At 31.9% G+C, this 24,297-nt stretch overlaps 1 protein-coding gene across 9 annotated transcripts in view; it reads left to right on the top strand.

The window, feature by feature from the left end:
* LOC118187598 (putative ATP-dependent RNA helicase TDRD12) overlaps window positions 1-24,297 on the top strand; it is a 342,589-nt gene that overhangs the window by 308,668 nt on the left and 9,624 nt on the right. For 6 of the 9 annotated variants that reach the window (XM_085825776.1, XM_085825779.1, XM_085825781.1 and 3 more), the window contains 3 exons: window positions 1,422-1,535; window positions 1,695-1,854; window positions 18,277-18,385. In XM_085825776.1, coding sequence (XP_085681902.1) covers window positions 1,422-1,535; window positions 1,695-1,854; window positions 18,277-18,385 — 383 coding nt within the window. Of the gene's footprint in view, window positions 1-1,421; window positions 1,536-1,694; window positions 1,855-11,281; window positions 11,398-18,276; window positions 18,386-24,297 lie in introns of all 9 variants that reach the window. The other 3 variants (XR_015043603.1, XR_015043601.1, XR_015043602.1) reach the window with 3 other exon arrangements.

Consider the following 24,297-nt stretch of genomic DNA (forward strand, 5'->3'; position numbering starts at 1 on the left):
AAGGTTTTACAAATTGCCACTCTGCCATAAATCTTTGTAGCATAAAGTTCCCTTTTGACAGTTTTTGTTGAAACGGGGTCCTGGAGAGGACTGTTCATTTCAGATGCTATCTCGGATAACGATTGCTTGTGCTTTCGGGGTACTGTGAACTTCAAGACCCATCTATCCCTATCAGCCAGCTTTGAATTTCGGCCATTGTTGTACTTTGAAAACGCCGTCTTAACCTCTTTCATGTACGCTGTCATAACGGCTGATACTGTACTCCTTGCACACCCCACAAGGTTTGCTGTTTCCGTAACCGATGCTCCACTTAAACATGCTCCAACTATCATTCCTCTTTGGAACTCTGACAGGTCTGACATTTCAACTTCTCACAGGCAGTTCGATCAAAGCATGCAACACAGGTGACTGCTGTTGAGAGACCGATACCTTCCTCTTCACGCTCAACTAGGTGGCAGACTTCTGTTGCAGGTGTGAGAAATACGTCATATTTTTTCATGGGTGTTTGCATTATTTTGTCCTCCATCTGTATATATGATCTGCCAATCTCTCAATAATTAGTTGCTTTTCTGTTAACTGGGCGCAAGCAATATATTGCCAAATATAGTGCTTATTTTTTTAGTTTATATTTTTCAAGTTTATGAAAAAATTATTTTAAATAAAATGTATTGTTTTCAAAACTGTTTATATTGCTGATTTTTCCCCTCCATTCTTGAACTTGTTTTTTATTTACAGAGAAATGCTGAGTTGCCATACTCTTATTAGAATTTCAGCAAACATGATCTCACCTATTGTTTGAAATTTGCCGTATAAGAATTTCTCTTCCTACTCACCTTCCAGACAAAATAAAATTTCATAAAAAGTAAGACGAGTACAAATTCCACAGATCATATACAAGACAACAAATAAATGGTGAAAATGTGCTAGCTTTGTATAGGATTACCAGAATTAAGTCTGCCATTTGTTGGCATCTGTTATTTTACTTTGCAGTGATTTGATTTGAAAATATTCTACCTATTTTATCTGCTTGGCAACATTTTCACTGTCATGATGGCATTTTTAAACATTACAGGGCTTGTAAGGAAAAAAAATGCACTCTTGGTTTATATTCGAAATTATATGGTATAGGAAGTCCAAAATGTTATAGTAATTAGTTTCATTGTTTCATTTTTGTGTACTTTCAAATTGATGAATTTTTTAAAAGATAGTTTGTCAGCCATTTTACTTTGTTAACATAAATTATATTATTCAAACATACCAAATGCATAGATTTCTAAATATAATCCTTTTAATATATATACTGAAATTAATTTTGTGATATTATAAGTAAAATAATTAGGAAAAGTAAATGTTGACAGATTTTACAGTAATTTTGAATATTTAATGTCACTTAACCCATTTCCTGCCTTTTTTCTTTTCAGTTATAAGCCACTAATTACATGGTGGGATTCTCCTGAGCAACTTAATATCGTAATCAATTTAAGAGACATTAAAGTATATGAATTAAATATACAAGATGATGGTTTTACATTTGAGTAAGCTTTCAATACTTTTTATAAATGTTGAATTTACCTCCATTCTTACCTAGGTTTTATTAAATAGATGGGGTAATTTATTTATCAGTTGAAAGATTTTTCGTTCTTTTCATATTCTAACTTTGCTTACTTATTAAATTAATTTTTTTCTTCTTCCAGAACTACACTGAATGGCGCTCATTATTATACTAAAGAAATATTTTATTCTTCTATTTATTCCCAAGATGCAGTAACAAGCATTTTGCCTCAAGGTATAAATATGGTTTTAAGAAAGCAAGAAAATTCAAAATGGCTTCGTCTTACAAAGGATTGTACAAAAGTAAGTGCTAAATAATATAATGCTAATATTCTTTTTGTTAATTTTTTGTGTTTAATAAAATTATTATTAGCTAAGTTTAGGTTTGATTTATCTTACTTTAATTAAGTTTTGGTTGAATGAGGTACTTTTAATCTTGTTTTAAATTATACTAAGCTTTAGGTTCTAAAATATGAAAAAAAATTTAAGATCAGTTTTACAATTATGTTTTTCATATAAGAATTTTGCGCTAAAGCTGTAAATAGATTTAAGTTTGTAGATGAAGTGCTATATATCATTAGAATATTGAAGATTGGGAAAATATTACATTTCTTTAAACCAGGGGTGGCCAACTTTTGTTTATATATATATCAGCATTTTTTCATGTTGTATTGGATCTTCATCTTCTCTGTTGCCAAATTAGCTCACTCTTGTGCAAAATTGTGCTTCCAGGCACTTCAAACCGTGCTTGGAGATCTTGAATGTACTCCTCAGACATGAAGACATATCTGGAGGGTGACCAAACAAGTGATCACAAGGCATACAAAGGTCATGCCCGGAGAGTATCTGGGATGGGGAATAACTGGTAATCTTGTGGACAGCACTGTGATAGGCCAATAAGAACAGAGATAACTTCCGGTCTCAGTCCGGTTGGTTTTTGGAAACCACCAATGAGCGAATATTAAGTACGGTTCGACTAAACCTTTCTACCATGTCGTCTGATTGCACATGTAAAGGTGTCATTCGGGTTTTGTCTATGCCGAATAGTTTGCAGAGTTCTTCAGTTACAGCTGAGATAAAATTCCTTCCTTGATCGGAATGTAACTGAAGAGGCACTTCAAACCTGAAAATCCAATGCTGTATCACCTCTGCTACTATCACAGCCCTTTGATCAGAAATATGATACACTTCAGGCCATTTGGTGAAATAATCAACTGCACCAAGGATGTATTTGTCTCCATCAGCATTTCGTGAAGACGCTTCTGCATTGTAGCTTCTCTCGGCTGCATTTCTTTGGTCCATTCTAACAACAAAGGCATTGCAAGATTGGTGGCACATTTATACATGATCCCCTGCATTACTACAGTAGAAGCACGCTCAAATTCTATGCAAAGCCTTCATTATTCCAAATTGGCCTCCTCTTGGACTGCTATGTAGGTCTTTTGTTATATAAATAAATTTTGAGTAATAATAATTTATTTTTTAAAAACTTATTTAACTTTTCCTCTCACTGGTGCCAGACAAAATTAAGAAATAAGGAATCAAACTTAAAAAGTGAAAATCTTATACTGTGTTAAGGAAGTGAATGATTGTTCTAAACCAAAGTTAAATCAATAAACAAAATCTTAAAGTCAATTATCTCAATCTAGATTCCTATTCAAATTTATTAAATCAATGTCCTGAACGTAATGAGGAACAAGTCTTCGCTGGTGCTTGGGTATAATAAGAATGCTATCTCTCTTTAAAACATCATTATTTCAAATCATATAAACTAAACAATCAATCTCATAACTTTCTCTAGACATAGCAACAAGTTCATTTCCATTAATTCATAACCTCCCAAACACCAGGGAAGAAATATTGGGTTTTAGCGAAAGTTTCCTGCCACTGCAAATATCGTCTGCACAAAAGTTCATGTTGGCATGTTTAATCATGTTTTGTAAAACGATTTTTGCCATTTGAAAGAAAGAGACTTGCTTTAGAACACTGTACTATGAAATTTGTAAAAAAATATCGTTATCATCAAGAACAAAGTGTCTGAAGTGGAACTATTATGCTACCAAATTAAGAACCATCATTTACTTCTGGTTCTGTTGCAAAAAGTCAGCTACAGAATGTCACCAAATCATCTGTACAGCTGTAGGTACTAATGTTGTATGACACTGTGAAAGTTCATACTGAAAGTTCAAAAACAAGGACTGTGACATTTAAGAAGCAGAGTGCTCTGACCAGCATAATGATGTTGACGAGGCCCGCCTGTGAGAACTTGTAGAAGACAATAAGTATGCTACTACTCGAGAGTTTGCTAAGGAGTTAGACATTAGTGCCATGTCCATTAGTTGCACCATGTGCTGAATAAACTTGACATACAAATTCAATCACTTGGTGCCACATGAGCTGACTCAAGCAGATAAGGACAGATGTGTTCGGGCCTGCACTAATCTACTCGAATATCAACACAAGGACAAAATTCTGCACCATCACTTGTGATGAAAAGCAGATTTACTTCAACGACAGAAACCGAAAAGGGGTTTGGTCTGTGCTTCGGTGAGCCCATGAGGTGCATCGCAAAGCTTTGTATCTTGTGGGATTGCTGTGGTATTGTTATCCAAAAAGAGTATCTGGAAAAATATGTAAACCTTTCAACAAGTAAGGTCCCCAGCGAGATGCTGATCCATATTGACAATGCTTTCAAGCAAAAATGTCAAACTTAGTTCTGCTGCAAAAAGGTAATGTTCCAGCAAGACCACACATGTCTGGATTCACTGGCTGGACTCTGTATGGACTGAAATGAGATCTTTTGCTACACCCACCATATAGCCATGATATCCCTTCTTCAGACTTCTACCTTTTTTCACACCTGTAGCTACATCTTGCTGGTGGTATCTTCCATTCTGCACATGATGTCCAAAATGAGGTTGATCTGTTTTTGGAATTGCGGCCACCAAGTTTCTGGGCTGAAGATTTTGTAAAACTACCTGCAGTAGTTTTTCTAAACCTTCAGCCCAGAAACTTGGTGACCGCGAGTGCTGGCAGAAAATCATAGATTTGGACGGTGATTATTACCCAGACTTAAAGGTACAGCTTTCATCATTTTTTTTTTTTTTTTTTTCCCTAACTTTATTAAGGACGTTTTGGTGGAAAACTTCCATTACAACCGGATAGTTTTATTAATTTAAACTCTAGCGTTATCCAGGTTTCATAGCGGTCCTTACTAGTCCTTATGTTTGAAAATAAAAATTAAAAGCTGTTATAGGTGCTTACTTTTTCTGTAAAGCACTTTTTTTTTTTTTTTTTTTCTTTTTTTAGTGCTTATTTAGTGCTCTTTTTTTTTAACGAACGCACATTTTTTCCTTGTACCAAAGCTGAAACTAAATAAACAACTTTTCTTCCTTATATGTAACGTTAGATGGGGAATCATACTCCCGAAATATCTTTTTGCCCCTTTCTCTGCATTAACATAACCTTTGGTACGCGCGAGTACAGACAGATGCATGTCGTTCCATTGCTCAAAGAATTGCAAAAGCAATAGAAAGTTCCAGTACATTCCGTATTCTTTTGCTCCCACCCAATTTTACACATGTTTAAATTTCCATCGAGATTTTAATAATTTACATTCTCATTCCACATGGTCAGTTTATATCCATGTTTATTATGATCGGTATGCTTATATTATGAGCATATGTGTGAATACAGTCGATTTCGGTTAATCGGACCACATCGGGAAGCGATCGTTTTGGTCCTAATAACCAGCTGGTACGATTTTAAGATGTCCTATGTTGTAAAACGGGGCATGCTATATGTAGCAAACAGTAAATATACATGTAAATCATGTACTAAAATGTAATTATGTACTTTATGGTGTGGTACACATGTATGGCAAACATACATGTACAAGGAAGAAATACAGTCAAACCTTTTTTCATTGAGAAAATTAATTTAGAAACAAATTCTAAGAAACAATCTCCACGATACTCAACATGCGAAGCACAATAAAAACAATTTCTTACCAAGTTCCAGTCAACATTTGAAGAACTTATCCAATGTGATCTGATGCGTTCTCTTGACGGATTGCACGTGAACGAAATCGCCACAAACATCTAACGCAGCAATTGGACTGCCTTCATTTCCCTCCTGCATGAAATACCGATGCAAAGTTTCAATGCATTTCCTCGTATCCTTTGTTGTCACTTCCACCAACTTATTAGCAGCATCATCATAATCACTTTCTTGGTCTTCTGATGCTGTCGTGTGTTTTGCTGCAACTCGAGCAACGATTGCAGTGTCATAATCCATATTTTCATCGTAGCATTGAAGCTCGTTGTCGATGGATAAAATTTCTTCGCAATTTTGTACCTGTTGAAGTTCCCCATGTAAATTATCATTTCCACTTTCAATGAGCATGTCCACAACCGAGTGCTTAAAGCCACAGTGAGAAAAACAGTTCTGAATTGTCTTACTGCTCACTTTTTGCCAGCTGTTGGCCACAAATGTAACTGCTTGTAAGATGTTGACCTTTGCTGGTTTTTGATGGTGAGGTCAGCAAACTTTCTTCAATTGCTTCAAGAATGTGATTAACCAACCGTGCACGATAAAGGGTCTTCAAATTTTTTATGATGCCCATCTATTGGCTGGACCAAAGCTGTGGTCCTGGGAGGTAGAAATTCCAGTTGGACGTTCATAAATTTTCCATCCTAAGTCCTTTAAAGCAGCGAGGCTTGGTGCTTTTTCCTATAACCAACAGCTTCCTCTTATCCGTTCCTGACATGTTTGAGCAGCACAAGACAGTTATGCGATCCATCTCTTTTTGGGAGCCAGAGAGTGCAACATGTTTGTAACTTAATGAGCCATCTGGTGTAGCACAATAATACAGCCCACTCTCAACAGCATTGTAGATGTCATCTTCTGAAAAATTTTCAAGAAGCGTGGGCAGTTTTGTTGACTTCCATTCTTCAGCATTTGTGCTATCAGCACTTTCTCTCTCGCCATGTGCTTTCTTGAATTTTATGTCATGTCTAGATTTCCATCGAGACAACCAACCATCCGTAGCTTTAAAGTCATTGTGGCCCAGCTTTTTAGTGAGTTCTTCTGCTTTGCATTTTAACATTGGGCCGCTTACTCGCACAGATCATCCAGTAACAATCGCAAACCGTTAAGGGCCTTATCGACATCTGGGTTCTTGTCTTCACACTTCCGTTTGTTGGAAATTCCTCCTCGTCCTTCACATTGTGCCCATTCTTCTCGCAGCTCATTCTCTTGTTTTATCAAGCGTGAAATTGTAGTGTGTTTCGTGGTTGTTGCTTGATCTTATCCATTAAACCAATTTTTTCAGCTAACGTCAAGTCCCGCCATGGCTCTTTGGCAGGGGAGACAAGACACGCACATAGTTCACTGATTAAAGTGGTCTGAAGAAACCTTGGTGTTTCAGGTTCAAGATGTTGAGGTCAAGAGAGAGGTAAAATGCTCGCCATTCAAAGCTTTGGCACTAAAATCATCCCAAAAAGGTGATGAAATGATAGCTCTCTTGTGTAAACTTTAATCATGATTGACAGGCAGGAATTCCTTTCAGGTGGAGGCGGACACTCTATTTTTAATTTCCTCAAAACTGAGAGGTGCAGGTCAAAGAAGATGGTGCACTTGTTCACCTGTTGCTTTTGTCATGCACTTTAAGTAATTCCTGACCTTTGATAAAGCATTTTCCTGGGGAGCCGCAACTACAGATCCTCTCATATGTCTCAGACCACCTGTACATCTGCTGTACACGGCCGACCTTGTGGCTTCTGTTTCTTATTCGCTCTCACATTTTTTGGTCTGACTAAACAGAATTCTGGTCCAAGTAAGTGAATAATATTAGGCTTATGTACATAGGATTTGTTTCGGTTCTTTAGGATTTGGTCCGAAAAATTGGCTGGTCCGATTATCCGGTGGTCCAATTAATCGGATTCGACTGTATTTTTAATAATATATTTGCAGTAACTGCTGAAGTATAGATAAACTTCAAAAATGGGCAAGTGTGTTTTAACAGAGATTAGTTTTCTAAGGAATAATATTCGGAATGGCATCAATAAAGTGAAAGTAATCGAATACAGTCAAAAGTCGTTAATCCGTACGCCCATAATCCAGAATGATCTATAATCCGAACCTCAAAGCTACAAACTTTCCGCGCATAATGTGTTCACGCATGCACGTAATACCTTTACGCATGCGCATAATGTTTACGCATGCGCGTTTAATGTACAACGGACGGTATAAGCTAAGCTAAAATTATCTAATTATCTATTTCAATTAATGTTGCAGATTGCAACATTAACTGAAATAGATAATTAGATATGTATTGATGTATAATAGACGGTATAAGCTCAGCTAAAATTATGTAATTCAGTTAATGTTACTGTTTGCGCTGTTTCTTAATCTTTGAATTGGATCCGGCTTATTATTTTTTGCAGACTTTTAGAGCAATTTTATAAAAATAAGCTTGAACTTTCGATTATGTCAAAAAGAATTTCCGATTCTGGAGCTGCCAAAGGATATCTACAAAGTGAAAGCCCGTTTCGATGTCCATCAAACAAAAAGTGGAATTGCTGCAAAAAAATGGATAAAGGCATATCCTTTATTTCTCTAATCATTCTGAAATCGGTTTATCAATTTCACCCTGCTCTGCGGAGAAGGAGAACGTCGCTGCACGCAATGAACTCGAAGTTGATCTGTCAGCACTATCCTTATTTTCAGGGCAGATGTTTTTATTTTATTCAGCTTATAATTCATTACTAAATGTAGTGTTTCATCTCGATGTACTCTGTCTTTGATATGATTTAAATTAAATTCATTATAAATATCACGAATACATATCAAATAGTTTTTTAGTTGCAATTTTCTAATTTCGACTATGCGTAATGTATGCTGTACGCATGCGTGCGTTGAAAGAAATGTTTAATAAAGTAAACAAATAAATATTAAGCTCTCTTTTTTTGTAAATTTTGATACCCTGTAGATCATAATTGTTTTTTATTTCATAAATTACGGTTTCATATTTTTAATTTTATAATATCTGCATGCTATCTTAACAGATTTAAACTGATGATCTATAATCTGGAAAAATCGATAATCTGGAATCGCCGAAGTCCCGACGAGTCCAGATTAAAGACTTTTGACTGTAGTCAAAATATTTGGGGGGGGCAATGCATTATACAGTACAGAAGTTGGGGGTTCTCCCTTTTCTCTGCAAAATCTTGAATATTGAAACCGTTACAGTTCGCAGCAAAGCAAGCAACAGGCTTTTTTTGGAGGGGGGAGATCACTTTCCAACCTGGATTTAATAGGACTAAAAGTTTTGCGGTCTACCAACCCAAGCAAAGAATGATTCTGTTCGGGAAATTTAACTCTGTCTGTTCAAAATTTGAATGAAAATTTGGTGACGTGTCCTGCTTAATGATAAATATGCCACATGGGTGCATGATGGGAAAAACCGGACAAAGCAAAAGGGCATTTTCCTTTATTTAGTTATTTATTCTCTGAATACCTGCAGCTGTTGATTACGATTGTGTAATATCATGTGCTGAAGAATTACGGCACACACATTGCGCAATAAGGTTTGCAATATTTCGCAGAGATAAAAAGAGTTTTACTGTGCTTGCTAAGCAGATTATTTTTCAGTTCCATTGGGATATTTTTTATATGATGCACATATCGAAATGTCAAAAGCATTATTTAGCTGAAAAATCTAAGAACGGCTACAATCTACTCCCTTCCTCTTTTACCGATTACGCTCGACTATCTGGAATTTTCAGATATTCGGCAATTTCCCAGTATGTTGGTTAGTTAAGCTTTTACTGTTAAAGGATGACTGCATGAAGCAATTTTCCGTCTTCTGATTTAAAAAAAGTTCCCTTTTTTACTTATTTTTACTTAAATTACTTTGCTTGCAATATCTGTTAAGGGAAAACTGTTATACAATGAAACTTTAGAAAATGTTCAGAATTTTGATTTAAGTTGAATTATTTAAATGTTAATATGAGTGGGAGTTTTAGGTGCTAAGCGAATATAATAAATATGGCTTATTATTATTTATTTTTTCTATTTTGAACTGAAATTTAATCATTAAATCTTGTAATATAATTTAGTTCTGCATAGTTATTTTTCCTCTCATTGTAAACTAGTTCTCTAAATTGAACTGTTATTTAATTTTTTTTAAAGGAATGTTATTGTTTTCCATGCTTGAGTAATGCTCATTCTCTCTTAATAAATACTGAATTTCTCATATTTTAAATTACAAGTCTAATTTTTCTTTTAAGGTTATGCAGTTGTATATAATGTAACTAGACAGGTGCTTTTTTTTTTTTTTTTTTTTCTTTTTCTTAATATGTGCTTGAGAAGAGCTTATAGATGCTTATTTTTTTAATTAAAATGAAGCTGCGAACCCTGTTATCATTTTTAACTAATATTTTGTAAATTTTTCTGCAATTTTACTAAATATACTATTTTAGGAATATAAAAGAAACCCTGTAACAGATATAAAAATTAATTGAAGTACTGCAAAATTGAAAATTATCTTGTAATATATCCAAAATGATTTCATTTAGTTATGAAATATCCCAAACATTCTATGCTTCACTCTAAAGAAAACAATTTTAATTCATTACACGTAAACAAAAAATAAATTTTTCCTATAGCAAAACATCATTAACTCAAAGCACCAGAGTTCAATGCATATCGAATTTTAATGCATTCTTGAAAAATAGTTTAACATTTATCATTTAATTTAAGAAAATAAATAACAGCTTTTAGCCAATTTTGATGGTCTGGTAGATTTAATAACATCTTTAGTATGACTCTGTTGTTTAAGAAGGCTGTAGTATTTTTTTAAAAAAATTAAATTTACATGGAAAATATGAACATTTTCTTGATTTTAAATAAATATTTCTGTGCATTTACAGTTTTATTTATTTATTTGAAAATAACTAGATATGTCAAAATTCACGATTTAATAAAACTTTATTAAAGTAATTTAACATACTTTGGATCAAAATATTAACTTTTAAATAAATACTTTCATGCGGTTCGAACATTTGACATAACCTTCTAATTTTGACTTGGAAAACTATGTATAGATAAATCTCAAGCTACAATGATAATACTTTCTCTTTAATTTTATAAACAGACATAATTTCTTGTTCAGTTACAAAGTTCCGCTGTTCAAGTCCTATAATTGCTGTGTCGAGAATACTGATTAATTTGTCAATCAAAATTTTTTCATTTTCAGTAACCTCTCTGTCACTTTCTTCACTATCGGAAGCGAATTATAATGACGAGGAATATGATTTAAATTATATCAAAGACGGAGTACATCAAGATGAAATACTACGTTTAGTAAGGAAATATAAGCCAAATAAAATGAAAACATCTGCCCTGAAGATAAGGATAGTGCTGACAATCAACTTCCAATTCATTGCGTGCCGCGGCGTCCCCCCCCCCCGGCCGCAGAGCAGCGTGAAATTGATAAACAGATTTCGGAATGGTTAGAGAAACAAAGGATTTTATTATTCATTTTTATTTATTTATCTTTGTACCTCTTTCCTAACTGTGTTCCACGGGTCTCCAGCAGATATAATTTTAGAAATTAAGCTCTGTTTTTGTCTATAAAATCAATTTTACACTTTTTTCCTCCGATTTTATTTCAAAACATTTCTGGCTTTATGCTGTTAGAATTAGTAGGGGTAATTTTTTTTTTTAGGATTTTAGACATTGCAGCTTGAAAAGCTAAGAAAGATAGATATGAAGGCAAGATTTATAGACCCACGATTCTAGAAGATTCCAGAAAAATGTGACAAAAGGAAAAATGTCTGCATGGTATTAATACATAATTTCTTACTTTTTGGAGAACGTCTGGAAGAACAATAAAAACATATTAGTTGAATGTTTTACTTCTGATACTAGAATCTTTTTCTTAACATTTTTATCTTCCCTTTATTTTCTCTACTTTTTGCCAGACACAAACATGGAAAATATCAAAAATGCTTCTAATCTTATCGTATGGACAGGCATCATAGAAAATAATTTTTTTATTAATAAAGAAATTGAAAACTGACAATTTAAACAATTCATCTGATATGTCTTAATGCATAATACACAGGGATGGCGCTAGGCATTTTCCCACCTGATGCAATCTCTGTGGATCCTAAATTCTGCTGCCTGGTGCCTTTCTAAATTCTGCTTCCAGTGCCTGTTCTAAATTCTAAAAGTTTTTGACATTTCTAGATTTTGTTCTCGGTGTGTCACTAAATTCTAAAAATTCTGCCACACCAGCTCTGTAACCGGACCTTACCATATATATTTCATATTTCTTCTGAATGTTCATATTATTATAGAAATAAAATTAGCAGCTTTTTCTATACATTTAGTGTTTTTAGAATGACAGAAATTTTTAAGTAAATCTAAAAATACTAAAACGAAAAGGAAACGTGGAAGAAAGAAACTGAATACATTAAGAGAATAGGAAATTATTCTTCAAAGATATGTTCAGATATTATTATGTAAATTACCCAGTTGTTTACAATTTCAGTCTTTACTATAATTTCCGATTTCTATTTTCTCACCTTAGACAATTTTTAAACTGAGATTTTTGGAGAGTAAGACCAAGAGTGTGTTTTTGATCTCCACTTGCTCCCATTAGTTCCTGCCAGCTCTGATAATTTTTAATTATTCGTCTTTACATTACCGCTGCTGACATTTGAATTCGTTATGATGATAGAGTTACTGAGCTCGCTTAAAATGAAATGAAATTGTGTAGTTTTTGATCACTAGTCCACATTTTTAGTTTGAATTTGATTATTCTTGTTTAATTACATCACCACGAGCTGTAATTGATTTTGTTAGCATAAGAACATTTCTAAGTTCTTTTTAAATAAGAAGCTTATTTAAACTGTTGTCTGACTTTGTAGTTACTTTTAGACATAGCGATAATTCGCTTGACATCTGTCTGGAGGGTTTTGGACTATTTAACTTTTACCAGATCAAGTAAACCCTCATAGGTACATTTTGGAGAGGTTGACAGGTTAGTAGATAAAACATGCAGAAACTAGTAAGAACATTGTCTTGCATATTTAGACAAAGTTCCAACTGTTAGAAAAGTTGCTTAAAGAGAAGGAAATTGATATAAATTGGACAACATGTTTGGAAAGGCTTCAAATTCAAAAAATGCGTAAATATTTTGTTGAGTGTTGTTGCTTATAAAACACAAATATTTTATAGCTTTTAATGTGTAATTATTCTAATATCGCTTAAGAATATATGTCATAAATTGATTATATATATATTTTAAACTGTGGAATTTTATTAGATTGTGATTTTAATAGGGCTTTTTTAACAAATATTGTTTATTGCTTTTTTAACAAATATTGTTAAAAAATAAAATTAATTAATAGTGCCCATGTAAATCCATAATGACTAAGGTTATCTAATACAGTCAAAAGTCGTTAATTCGGACACCCATAATCCGGAATGATCTATAATCCGGACCTCAAAGCTAAAAACTTTCTGTGTGTGCGCAAGTGCAGAATACGTTTTCGCTTGCGCGTTTAATGTATAACGGACGGTGTAAGCTAAAATTATCTAATTATCTATTTCACTTAATGTTAATGATTGTGTTGTTTCTTAATCTTCGAATTGGATCCCGCTTATTATTTTTTGCAGACTGTAAGAGCAATTTTATAAAAGTAAACTTGAACTTTCGATTATGTCAAATAGAATTTCCGATGCTGGAACTTCCAAAGGATCTACAAAATGAAAGTATGTTTCGATGTCCAACAAACAAAAAGTGGAATTGCTGCAAAAAATGGATAAAGACATGAAGAATGTGACAGAGAGGTTAGTGAAAACGAAAAAAATTCGATTGACAAGTTAGTCGGTATTCTCGGCACAGCAATTAACGGGACTTGAACAGCGGAACTTAGTAACTGAACAAGAAATTATATCTGTTTATAGATGTTTATAGATCTGTTTATAGAATTAATGAGAAAGTATTATCACATAAAATGAAGCAACTTAAACAACTTACATTGAAAGAAATGTTTAATAAAGTAAACAAATAAATATTAAGCTTTTTTTTTATAAATTTTGATACCCTTTAGATCATAATTGTTCTTTATTTCATAAATTACGATTTCATATTTTTAATTTTATAATTTCTGCATGCCATCTTACCAGATTTAAACTGATGATCTATAATCCGGAAAAATCGATAAACCGGAATCGCCGAAGTCCCGACGAGTCCGGATTAACGACTTTTGACTGTATCTAATTTAATTACTTATAACTAACTGGTTACCGTTAAAAATTATCTCTGCATTTTAAAGCGATTTATTGACTTTTATTAACCCTTATCGTGGTCACTAAGATAAAACACAAAAATGTAAAAATTCATGTAAAACCTATTGTTCGCATCTAGTGAGACTTTAAAATAATGCAAAACAACTTATCATCTCTGGTACTTTAGTGGATAATTAGGACCTTAAAGTATGTTAACTGAGTTACAACCCTGGAACTCTACAAGAAGCTATGACAGTAACTGCGTCAGACAAAGCCCAGCTAACTTTTAAAACTTGCAAACCGTGCTTATATCAGACCTTCCGGGTTTGTTCTGATCTCTCTCTAGGAGAGTAGGAGTGGCGACAACATCCAGTCTTTTGTTTTGAATCATGCTGATTGTGATTTTACTTCTCATTTTAACCTATGCAGCTTGACATAAAATCTACTTACTGTTCACTTAACCTGTAGACTGAGCAAGTATGTGACAAAATGAGACAAAAGAAAAAAAGTCAACATAAAGCTAACTGTTAGTAAAACCCAAATAAAATGTCACTTATCTTCATTCAAATATGTCCAATTATTATGAGTGTAAAATATTTAATGCTACTTGATAAATTTCATAAAGTTGATTTTATTCTCAAACTTTATTTATAATTATGTATAATAATAACGCATCCTACTTATGGATCTATTTTATTTTTAGGATGGTATTACAAAAGTGAACTTCAGCATAGCTAATATTTTTAATTGAATTTATTCGGTTCCCATTTGCTTATAGGTCCTTAATTTTTTTCATTAATGGTCCTTAAATGTCCTTAATTTTCGTGTGCGGAAATGTGTACGATCCCTGATTTGAGTAAAAAGCAATATAACTATAAAAAATTAGAAGCATACTATATAAATACAAAACCAAAAGCCTTTCAATTTATTAATTTAGTATTTTATGCCATGATGAATCAGTTGGTGCATACGCAAAGAATGAAGGAAAAAAGAGCTAAACATTACATTGGAATGTGGAATTGATTAGACTGACACCATTCATAAAATTTTACATACTTGAAGAAAGCATGAATATTAAACACTGAAAATATAAAATTTTCACTTGCCTTTTTCAAATAATAATGTGATAATCAAATTCCATATAGCAACATTAATCCATTCAGTTTCGAAGAATTTGCTGACTCGCAAAAGTCCAACCACATTGCCAAAAGAAAGAACCTATGTTTCCTACTTTGTCATTTGTTAATTAACAAAATTATGTGCAATGCTTTTTTTTCCCTTCACAATTATATATATTCAGAAAGCCTCTAAATTAGCATCTGAAATAAATTCATTTCCATATTGTTTAAATTTTTATTTAGAGCACCCTTCTAATAAATTAATAAATCAATTTTTGTAGGAAAAACAGAAATATTTCTGTATGCGCATGCTGAGTACACAGTGGTAAAAGCCATAAGTTTGTTAAGTTATGTAAAATGAATCATGTAAATTTTGCGTTCAGTTAACAGGACTATTATACTCATTCTGAAGATCTCAAATTAAAAATGTTCGTAACTATTTTGAGAAAAAAATATATTTATATTGTTTATTTTGCTCTCATTTCACTACATAATTTTCACTCATGTATTAAACAGCATTAAAAATTTTTAGTCTCATGTGATATTTATAGTAATCATTAAATTAATTGAAATTATGTAAAATATTTGGATTTATGTTAAAAACAATTTTTTTCATTCTTTTGTTTTTTTCTTGTTCGAAGGAAAAGAAAAACTGTAAAATAGACCGAGAAAAAATTCAGCAGATATTCGTCTAAATCATAATTTTCTTTGGTTTTTCAGAATTCATATTTGTAAAAGTAATGAATGATGCTAGGATGATGGTAGTTTTTATCAGTACATTTGGCTTCATATAATTTTTGTAAGATATAATGTATGTAAAACACAGCCCTTCTTTTTTTTTTTTTTAAATCCATGTAACCTTCATAAAAATAATGACCAAGATTTAACTAAAATTATATGTATATTTTTAGAGTTGTGCTCCGTGGATAAGCCTCCAGAAATTGAAGCCATTTGTATTTTTTTAAGTATCTCATAGAAATAAGAATGCAAAATGCAGTAGTTTCATGCAGTAGCCATTTTTTCATTTAAAAGAAAAGTATTTTGGAGAATTTTTTTTTTCCTTTTTTAAGTACCTGAATAACAAATATGTAAATTGTATTCTTTTGTAATAAGAAGTGCTGTCAATTAGTGAATCGTAATGTCAGTAAATGGGAGCTTTCGTAATTGCAAATTTACCATCTAGTGTGTAATAATTGCAATATCAAATGCAGTACTATTAGATTTCAGTTTTTAGTTTATGTATCATATGCTTTAAAGAGTAAATATTTCTCCCTAAAAAGTCCATTTCAGTTTATTGTAATGTTTCATGCTTCTAGCATGTAGATTTATATCAACTTTCTTCTGTTAACCCATTAACAACTACACTATCTGCCACTTGAAGGACATGAACAAAGTAGATTTTTTGGTCTATTAAGAAAATAAAAAAATGTAACAAAAAACTTGCTTACATTGTTGAAGATACAAGATGTTGCAAAAATACATCAGTCAAAACTCATTACTTTTGGTGTACATGGAAATTTTTTTAATGTAAGCTATACAAAGGCACATAACAAACATTTATCAGATAGTCAAAACAGTTATCATTTGACTACCACAGTATTTGCATCTTTTATTTGTTAATGTGATGTGTGGGATCCTTTCTGCTTGAGGCTGAATTCTGAAAGATGGTAGGCCAACACAAACAGTATACAAAGATGAAGGCTATGAATTTTCAGAATATTCTTTCTTTGTTTTCAGCAATCCTATCATAACACTTCTTTGAAAATATAACAGAGAAATTTTGTGTTATACAACAATTTTATAAAGGTTCCATGCATTTGATTTAGCTACATAAATAAAATTCATAAAAACAGGCCACCTACTTTTTACTTGCACTCTATATACATCGCAATAAGATTGTCCAGGAGGTCCATGCTGTCCATACATTTGTTGTAATTTCTGATGAATTTAGGTTACTTTATGGATACAGATTTGTTTTCTTTTCTTGAGTACCTCTTGGAATATACATAGTGATTTGAGGAAACTTCCACTACACTTAAAAGATCTGTTACGACATCTCCACCTAGTCCAAGATCAGTCAATGTCTTTGAAGATTTTTCTGAATATGATATAAGCACTTTTCATAGGAATACAAAGCACCAAGCTTTATTCCCGAAATGAACAGGTTTTCCTTTGAGAAACATTTTTCATGAATGTCTACCAAAATAAGGTAAGGTATCATATGCTCATCTATAGAAAGATGTGTTGAAACAAAACTTTATATGGCATGAAATTGGCATTTAAGATATTTAAACAGAGATGAGCTGTAACCAGTTTTATCCAATCCTTCATAAATTATAATGCTTCCTTCAATGTTAAAAACCATTGTCTTGGATATTTGATATTTTGGGGCAGTTGTTTTATAGAATTTGTAAAAGAAAATACCACTATTTACTAAAATCTATTTACTCCCAAAAACACTGCTTTCAACTGACATTAAGTTTTCATGAGATTTTAAAAAATGCATATTTATACCAAAAAAATAAAGCAGCCTAATCTTTTGATGCCATTATGCAGTCTAATATTTCTAGAAGACTTGCATGTCTTCATAAAGTAATTTAATTTGTTGTGCTTTGCATGCAATCTACTCAAAATGAAGAGAAAAAACTTTCAAAATAAAGTATCAGAACAATCATTTATTTTTATAAAAAATTTTAATGTAGAAAAACATATATTTTTTCTCCAGAAACAATTAATTTTATCTACAGTATTTAAAAGAAGCTAAAGAAAAAATTGCTTATACAGAAGATGAAAAAAGTGTTTTTACTAAATATTGTGAAAATGCATCATCAGTCGTTAATGCTTTAAGCTGGAACCCAAAGCCACTTGTATGCATGTTATGAATGCTTAGCAGAAAATATCAATCTTATCTAAGTCTGTGTGTACTGTAAATGTCTAAATATTATTACATTTTCTAAAATATGTTTAAATGTACTGTACTATAATTTAATACAAGATAAATAGAATTATTTTATAAAAATTGAATTCCATGAAATTTTTTAATTTTACATTGTAAGAATAAATATTTACAAGTATTAAAATAATTGTTTAAACTTTTTAACTCACTGGAATGATCACTGCATATATGCAAGAGTGTTCATACAGTTATGTAAACAAAACTTTCTTGTCTACAGTGTGAAACTTGAAGCATTATTTTCTAGGAGGATTTTGTATATTATCTTTCTTTTAAGTAACTAGAGAACGATTTATTTTCATTAATAAAAATAAAACTGTTCTAATATGAAAATATACCATGTTTTTTTAGTTTCTGCATATCAAATATGATTTGAATCATTTGGACGATTCTGATTCTGAAGATGACGTTCCAACTTCAAATGCTGCTGTATGTGATGTTTCAGCTGACATGTATAACAGTAAGTTTAAACTAGTTAATATGAAATAATTAGCGTATTTAAAATTTTCCAAAAATGTGTGATAGGTATATGACTTTAAAAGCTTTAGGTAGATCGGAATTATTCTTTCAAGAGATTTTCTCTAAGATTATTTTTATTGTGTCTAACAGTAAGTCTTGAATACCCTTCTTCCCCAAACTACTTTTATTTTATGAGGCTGAAATTTCAGATGTTTCAAGAAATATATGAATATTCTATATTTGTAATGATCTTTGATGTCTGTACTTTTTGTAACAAGATCTTAAATTTATTTTGTAAAGCCAAAGAATTTTTTTTTTAATTTGTATATTATTTTTAGTATGATTAGCTATGAAAATTTTAAATATTTCTCGACTTCAGGGTCAAATAAATACAGTGATAATATGAATACAAATAAATACAGTGAATACATGTTGCATGCAATTTTATTCGTTTCTCATTTCAAAGCTCAGAAATTGTATGCTTTCGTGACTGTAACTATTAAACAGTTAAATTTGTCACCTATTCTTTAGTTTTCTTGATTATCATGAATATCCTTGACCTTGGGAGGGGGTTAGGAATGTAGGCTTTTGAGATTAAAATTTTCGCCAATAGTATAGAATTCATAATTTAATTGTGTGATAAATGACATAAAACAGTTGATAAATAAATAATTGCTCTTGAAATTGCATCACTTCTAGTTATGGTATCTTTTTGTATTACCACCAAATCATTGTTTTACAAATTACTTTATTTAGCACAACTTTTCATGAATTTCTGTTTAAGGTATGAATTTTCTTTTATAAAAAAACTGCAAATTGTGAAGTACACTCTCTATTTAACAAGCTTTTAAAAGGATGATTTATAAGAAAAAGAAAGTATTTACATATTCATTGTAAAAAAATTCTCCACCCAATCTTGTTTTGCAGACCAGATTAAGATTAAGCAACAGCAGCACAATATTTTTATTTCTGCTTTTTGTGGTTTTATGCTGCAAATCCTTTTTAGAGTTAGATTGGTGTGGAATGATAAAAGTGTTGAAACAAAAATGTGTAACATTTAAAGAAAAAATGCTGGTTCTCAATGAAATGAAGATGTAAGGAAAAAGGCATTGCCATAAAATTTGGTATTTTGTAAAATAGTTTATAGGCTATCCTGAAAAATCAGAACCAAATTTTGCTAAGCTGTGATTCCACTCATCCAGATGCATTTATCAAGACACTAATAAAGCAATATTAAAAGGGTTGCACACAGTGAGAGAAAAAAATATATGGTAGCAGAGCCATTGCTATTCAAATTTTCCACTGCCAATTTAAGATGGTGTGAATTTCATGCAAGCAACAGGTGGCTGGAGAAAATTTAAAAAAAAAAAAAAAAGCAGTAGTTCCAAAAATTTTATATGGCGAAAACAAAAATGTTAATGAAAACAACTGTGTCATATCGAAACCTAAAAGAAATCATGAAAATGTACAAGCCAAAAATATGTCTTCATAGGTGGCATAATCAGCTTATTTTATCAATGTTTTCCTTTGGGAACATTAACATTCAAGAAAGAGAAATGCTTTGAAAGCAAAATAACTGTACTCTATGTGCAAATATGGAAGGAAATGAAAAATTTCATCCTTTACTTACAGGAAAGAGTAAAAATCCAAAATCTTTCAGAGGTTTTAAATCACTAGAGTATATTATGATTTCAACAAGAACTCATGGATGACCTTGGACATTTTAAAAAAGTGGCTATAAAGCATTTAGATAAATGCTTGGCTATACAGAAACAAAAAGTTGTTCTAATAATAGACAGTTGCAGTGCTCTTAAAATATCAAAGCCAAGTATAAAAAATGTTAGGGGTTTTTTTTCTTTCCTCTAAATGCCACTGCAGAAGTGCAAGGGCTTATAAAAAGTATTAAGAATGCATTATCATCAATGAATTTTGAAGATAGCCTTCATGGAAACTAAAAGTAAATGGCCTTTATATGTAATAAGTTCATGTGACTGCATATCAAATCTTGCAAAAATATGGAATAATAATGTCACTAAAGAAACTGTTTGCAATTCCTTCAGAAAAGCTGATTTTGTCAAACAGATTGAAACTAGTAATGATAATAGTAGTGCCGATGACGACAATAGGCTAGATGAGGAGCTGAAAAATATGTATCTACTGTTATAATCAAGAAGACAGTTAAGGAATATTGAACAGTTACTAGATTATTTATGTCTAGATAATGATGCTGAGACCTCTGGAATTCCTACTGAAGATGACATTGGAGAGCATAAAAATAGCAGCCAGAAAACGATTTTTGATGATGATGAAAAAGTTAATGGAAATAGACGTACAAAATTTTTTCCAGAAGATTTGCTAAATATGTCTGATACTTTATGGTGCAATTTTCAGTTTGAAGAAAATGTGCCAGAAGACATTTTCCATACATTTAAAAAATGAGACTTGCTAGGATATAAAATATTATTTCCAGCAATCAAAACAAATTAATAAATTATTTTTCAAAATGAATATGTGTAATTTTCTTATGTAATTTTGCATTTCTATTTCATTTTCTACTATTTCACATTTAAAATTTTTTAAAATTCTCATCTTACATTATATTTTGTCATAACCTCCATTTAGCAAAGTTTTTTGTGGGATTCTGCGACTTTGTTAGATAGATATTTGACTGTAGTAAAAATTTCTACAAAATACTTCTTGAGCTTGCTGCATCACTTCAAAATAAAATGCCATTTTAATTTTGTACCTGAAAGCATGATTTGATTAGCATTTCAAATATCATATATGAAAGTAAATGTTAAATATCCTGTAATTCTGATATTTAGAATTATTCACTCATCATTCATTATTTAAAATATTTTGTAATTTTATTAGTATTAAGTTGCTATTTTATAGATGTTGTAAATATATCTTCATTTCCTTTATTCTTCTTTTTCGTGGTTTTAAATAAACAAATAGCATCAATGTATCAGGATAACTTTAAAATATATGAATATAGTATTTCCTGTGTTACATGGGGGGAGGGGTAATTCATAAAAACAGGAATCTGATCAGAAGTCTTCCAGAAGTAAAGCACACAGTAGTAAATTATACATAACTGTCAAGAGTTATGTTTTAATTTATTCAAAATTTCACATGAAAGAAGGCAGTTTGGTTATATGTATTCAGGACTAGAAAATTTTAGTTATATTTATAATAATTTTTTAATATAAATCACTCTAGAAATGTAAAAAATATGAAAAAAAAATATTAATCTCTTTTGCTTACCACTTCAAAGAGAACTTATCAAAGTGTAAGTATTTGAAACACTAAACTGGTCGATTAATGAGTTCTGAATACAGTAGAAGTCCAGAAAGCTTAGGACCAGAGGTTGTGCGGATTTTAGGATTTTGCAGACTTCAGGACAGAAAAGATAAATCATAATATTGAGACTAAAAGTGCAAAATAAATAAGGTGTATTAGATACATTTAATTAAATTATTATATACATTATTACAATAATTTATTATAGGCATTAAATTATTATTAAATATATAAATTGATTATATTATATTAATTTACATTAGGCTCCTCTATTTTTAAATCCTCAAGAATCTGCTTCCCCTTTTCTCTCAGGAGCAGTCCTGAAATTGGTACCCCATCACTCTGTTGCTGCCGGAATCACTCTTACAAGACAGTATCGAGATTTACCAATTTTGCCTCATGTAAAGATTTCTGTTGTTAGAATCACTGTTGCCGTAAAATTTCAACAGCGTTTCTTTATTTTTCCGTATATCATACACAGTCAGTGTCGCAATTCCATACGATTCTGCTATAAACAGGGTTCGTAGCGGTCCTTATAAGTGCTTTTACGTCCTTATATTTGAAAATAAAATATAAAGGCCCTTATAGGTGCTTACTTTTTCTTTAAAGCCCTTATTTTTTTTGTTTTTAGTGCTTTTTTTTAAATGAATGCGCAATTTTTCCCCGTACCAAAGCCGAAGCTAAATAAACAATGTTTCTTCCTAATATGGAATGTCAGATGGTGAATCATACTCCCCGAAATAGCTTTTCCCCCTTTCTCTGCATTAACATAACCTTTGGTGTGCACGGAGAGTACTGACAGGTGCCCGTCGTTCTATTGGTCAAAGAATTGCGAAAGCAGGAGAAAATTCCAGTGCATTCGGCATTCTTGTCCTCTCACCCAAATACTACACACGTTTGAATTTCTATCAAGATCTTAATAATTTGCATTCTCGTTCCGCTTGGTCAGTTCATATTCGTGTTTATTATGATTGTTATGCTTATATTATGAGCATATGTATGAATGCTTATAATAACATAGTTGCAGTAACTGCTGAAGTATAGTAAACTTCCAAAAATGTTTGTGGTTTAACACAGATTAGTTTCTAATTAATAGTATTCGGAATGGCTTGAATAAAGGGAAAGTAATCGAATAGTCAAAATAATTTCATTTTTTTGGCCAATACGTTATACAGTAAGACGGTTGGGAGGTTCTCCCCTTTCTCCACAAAATCTCGGATATTGAAACTGTTACAGTTCGCTGCAAAACAAGCAACAGATCTTTTTTTTTTTTTTTTTAAAGAATGATTCAATTCCAGAAATTTAACGCAGTCTGTTTAAAATTAGAATGAAAAGCACCCTGTATTGGTAAGTCTCTTCCTTTTCCTGTATTTAGTTCTTTATTCTCCCAATACTGGCAGCTGTTGAATCTGATTGCGTAATATCATGTAGGGAAGAATTACAGCGCATGTATTGCACAATAACATTTGCGATATTTTGCAGAGATAATTAATTTTGATGTTCGGTTCGAGATTTGTTTATGAACACTTAAAAGAGTTTTACTGTGCCTAACACTTAAAAGAGTTTTATTGTGCCTGCTAAGCAGAATATTTTCCTATTCCGTTGGTTTATTTTTATATGATGCACATATCGAAATGTCAAAAGCAGTTATTTAGCGGAAAAATCTAAAGAACAGCTACAGTCTATCGCCCCCTCCACTCCTCTTTTTCAAGTTATGCTCGACTGTCCGAATATACTCTCAATTCTCTGTTCCAATTTCCCGACGCGTCCGCACAAAATGACACATTAAGGTGTTAAAATATGTTAAACTATACCGAAACATCTTAAATCTAGACTAAAATCAAAATAAAAACAAAAATAAATAGCGGTCTGCTATTAGTCCTAAATATACAAAAAACATACGGGCTGGGCCTGCAAGCTTAAAGATTAACAATTTTATATTTTTTTAGAAATCTGTAATTAAAATAAAAGAAAATTAAGATGATAACTAACAAAGTGGGTCTTGCTAAGACCAAGAAAAAGTTGTAACAAAAGAAACAAAAAACTGACCTGTGGCGATGTAGAGCTCTCCCTCTTAAAACTAGTTGAAAAGTGGTTGTAATTCCCTTCTGTGTACTTCAGTCGTATGACGTATTTAGGGGGGAGCGAAGTTCTGTGGGCATTAGCCAATACGAAGAGATTGTCCGTTATCTGCAACTCGTCTCCTATTATCGAAGGGGGTCGGAAAACGTGAAAAGATTTCAAAAATGGCGCCTGACATGTAGTTGGAAGGAAAAAAAATTGTGACTGAAAGTGAAAATGGCTAATTCAGCTAAAACTACAGAAACTTGGCCACAAAAGCAAGAGTAAAAAGAAAAAACAGTCATTTGTTAAAAAAGTCGTAATTCTTCAAGCTAGCGGGCGATCAAGCTACTATGAAAAACGAAAAGGCCCGATTTGTTCATAAAAGCAGTAAAATTGGCCATTATAGAAATTTAAAACTATTTACACAATAGTATTTAAAAGTAAAATGCCAAAATTTTGGAGGAAAGAGAATGAATAAACAACAATTATCTGTACATTTTTACATTAGATTCTCTGAATCAGTCATCCATTTTAAACCGTCCTTCG

The sequence above is a fragment of the Stegodyphus dumicola genome, chromosome 10, assembly GCF_044657685.1.
Source record: "Stegodyphus dumicola isolate Sdum_Otavi_A_Nest chromosome 10, ASM4465768v1".
Classification (NCBI taxonomy): domain Eukaryota; kingdom Metazoa; phylum Arthropoda; class Arachnida; order Araneae; family Eresidae; genus Stegodyphus; species Stegodyphus dumicola.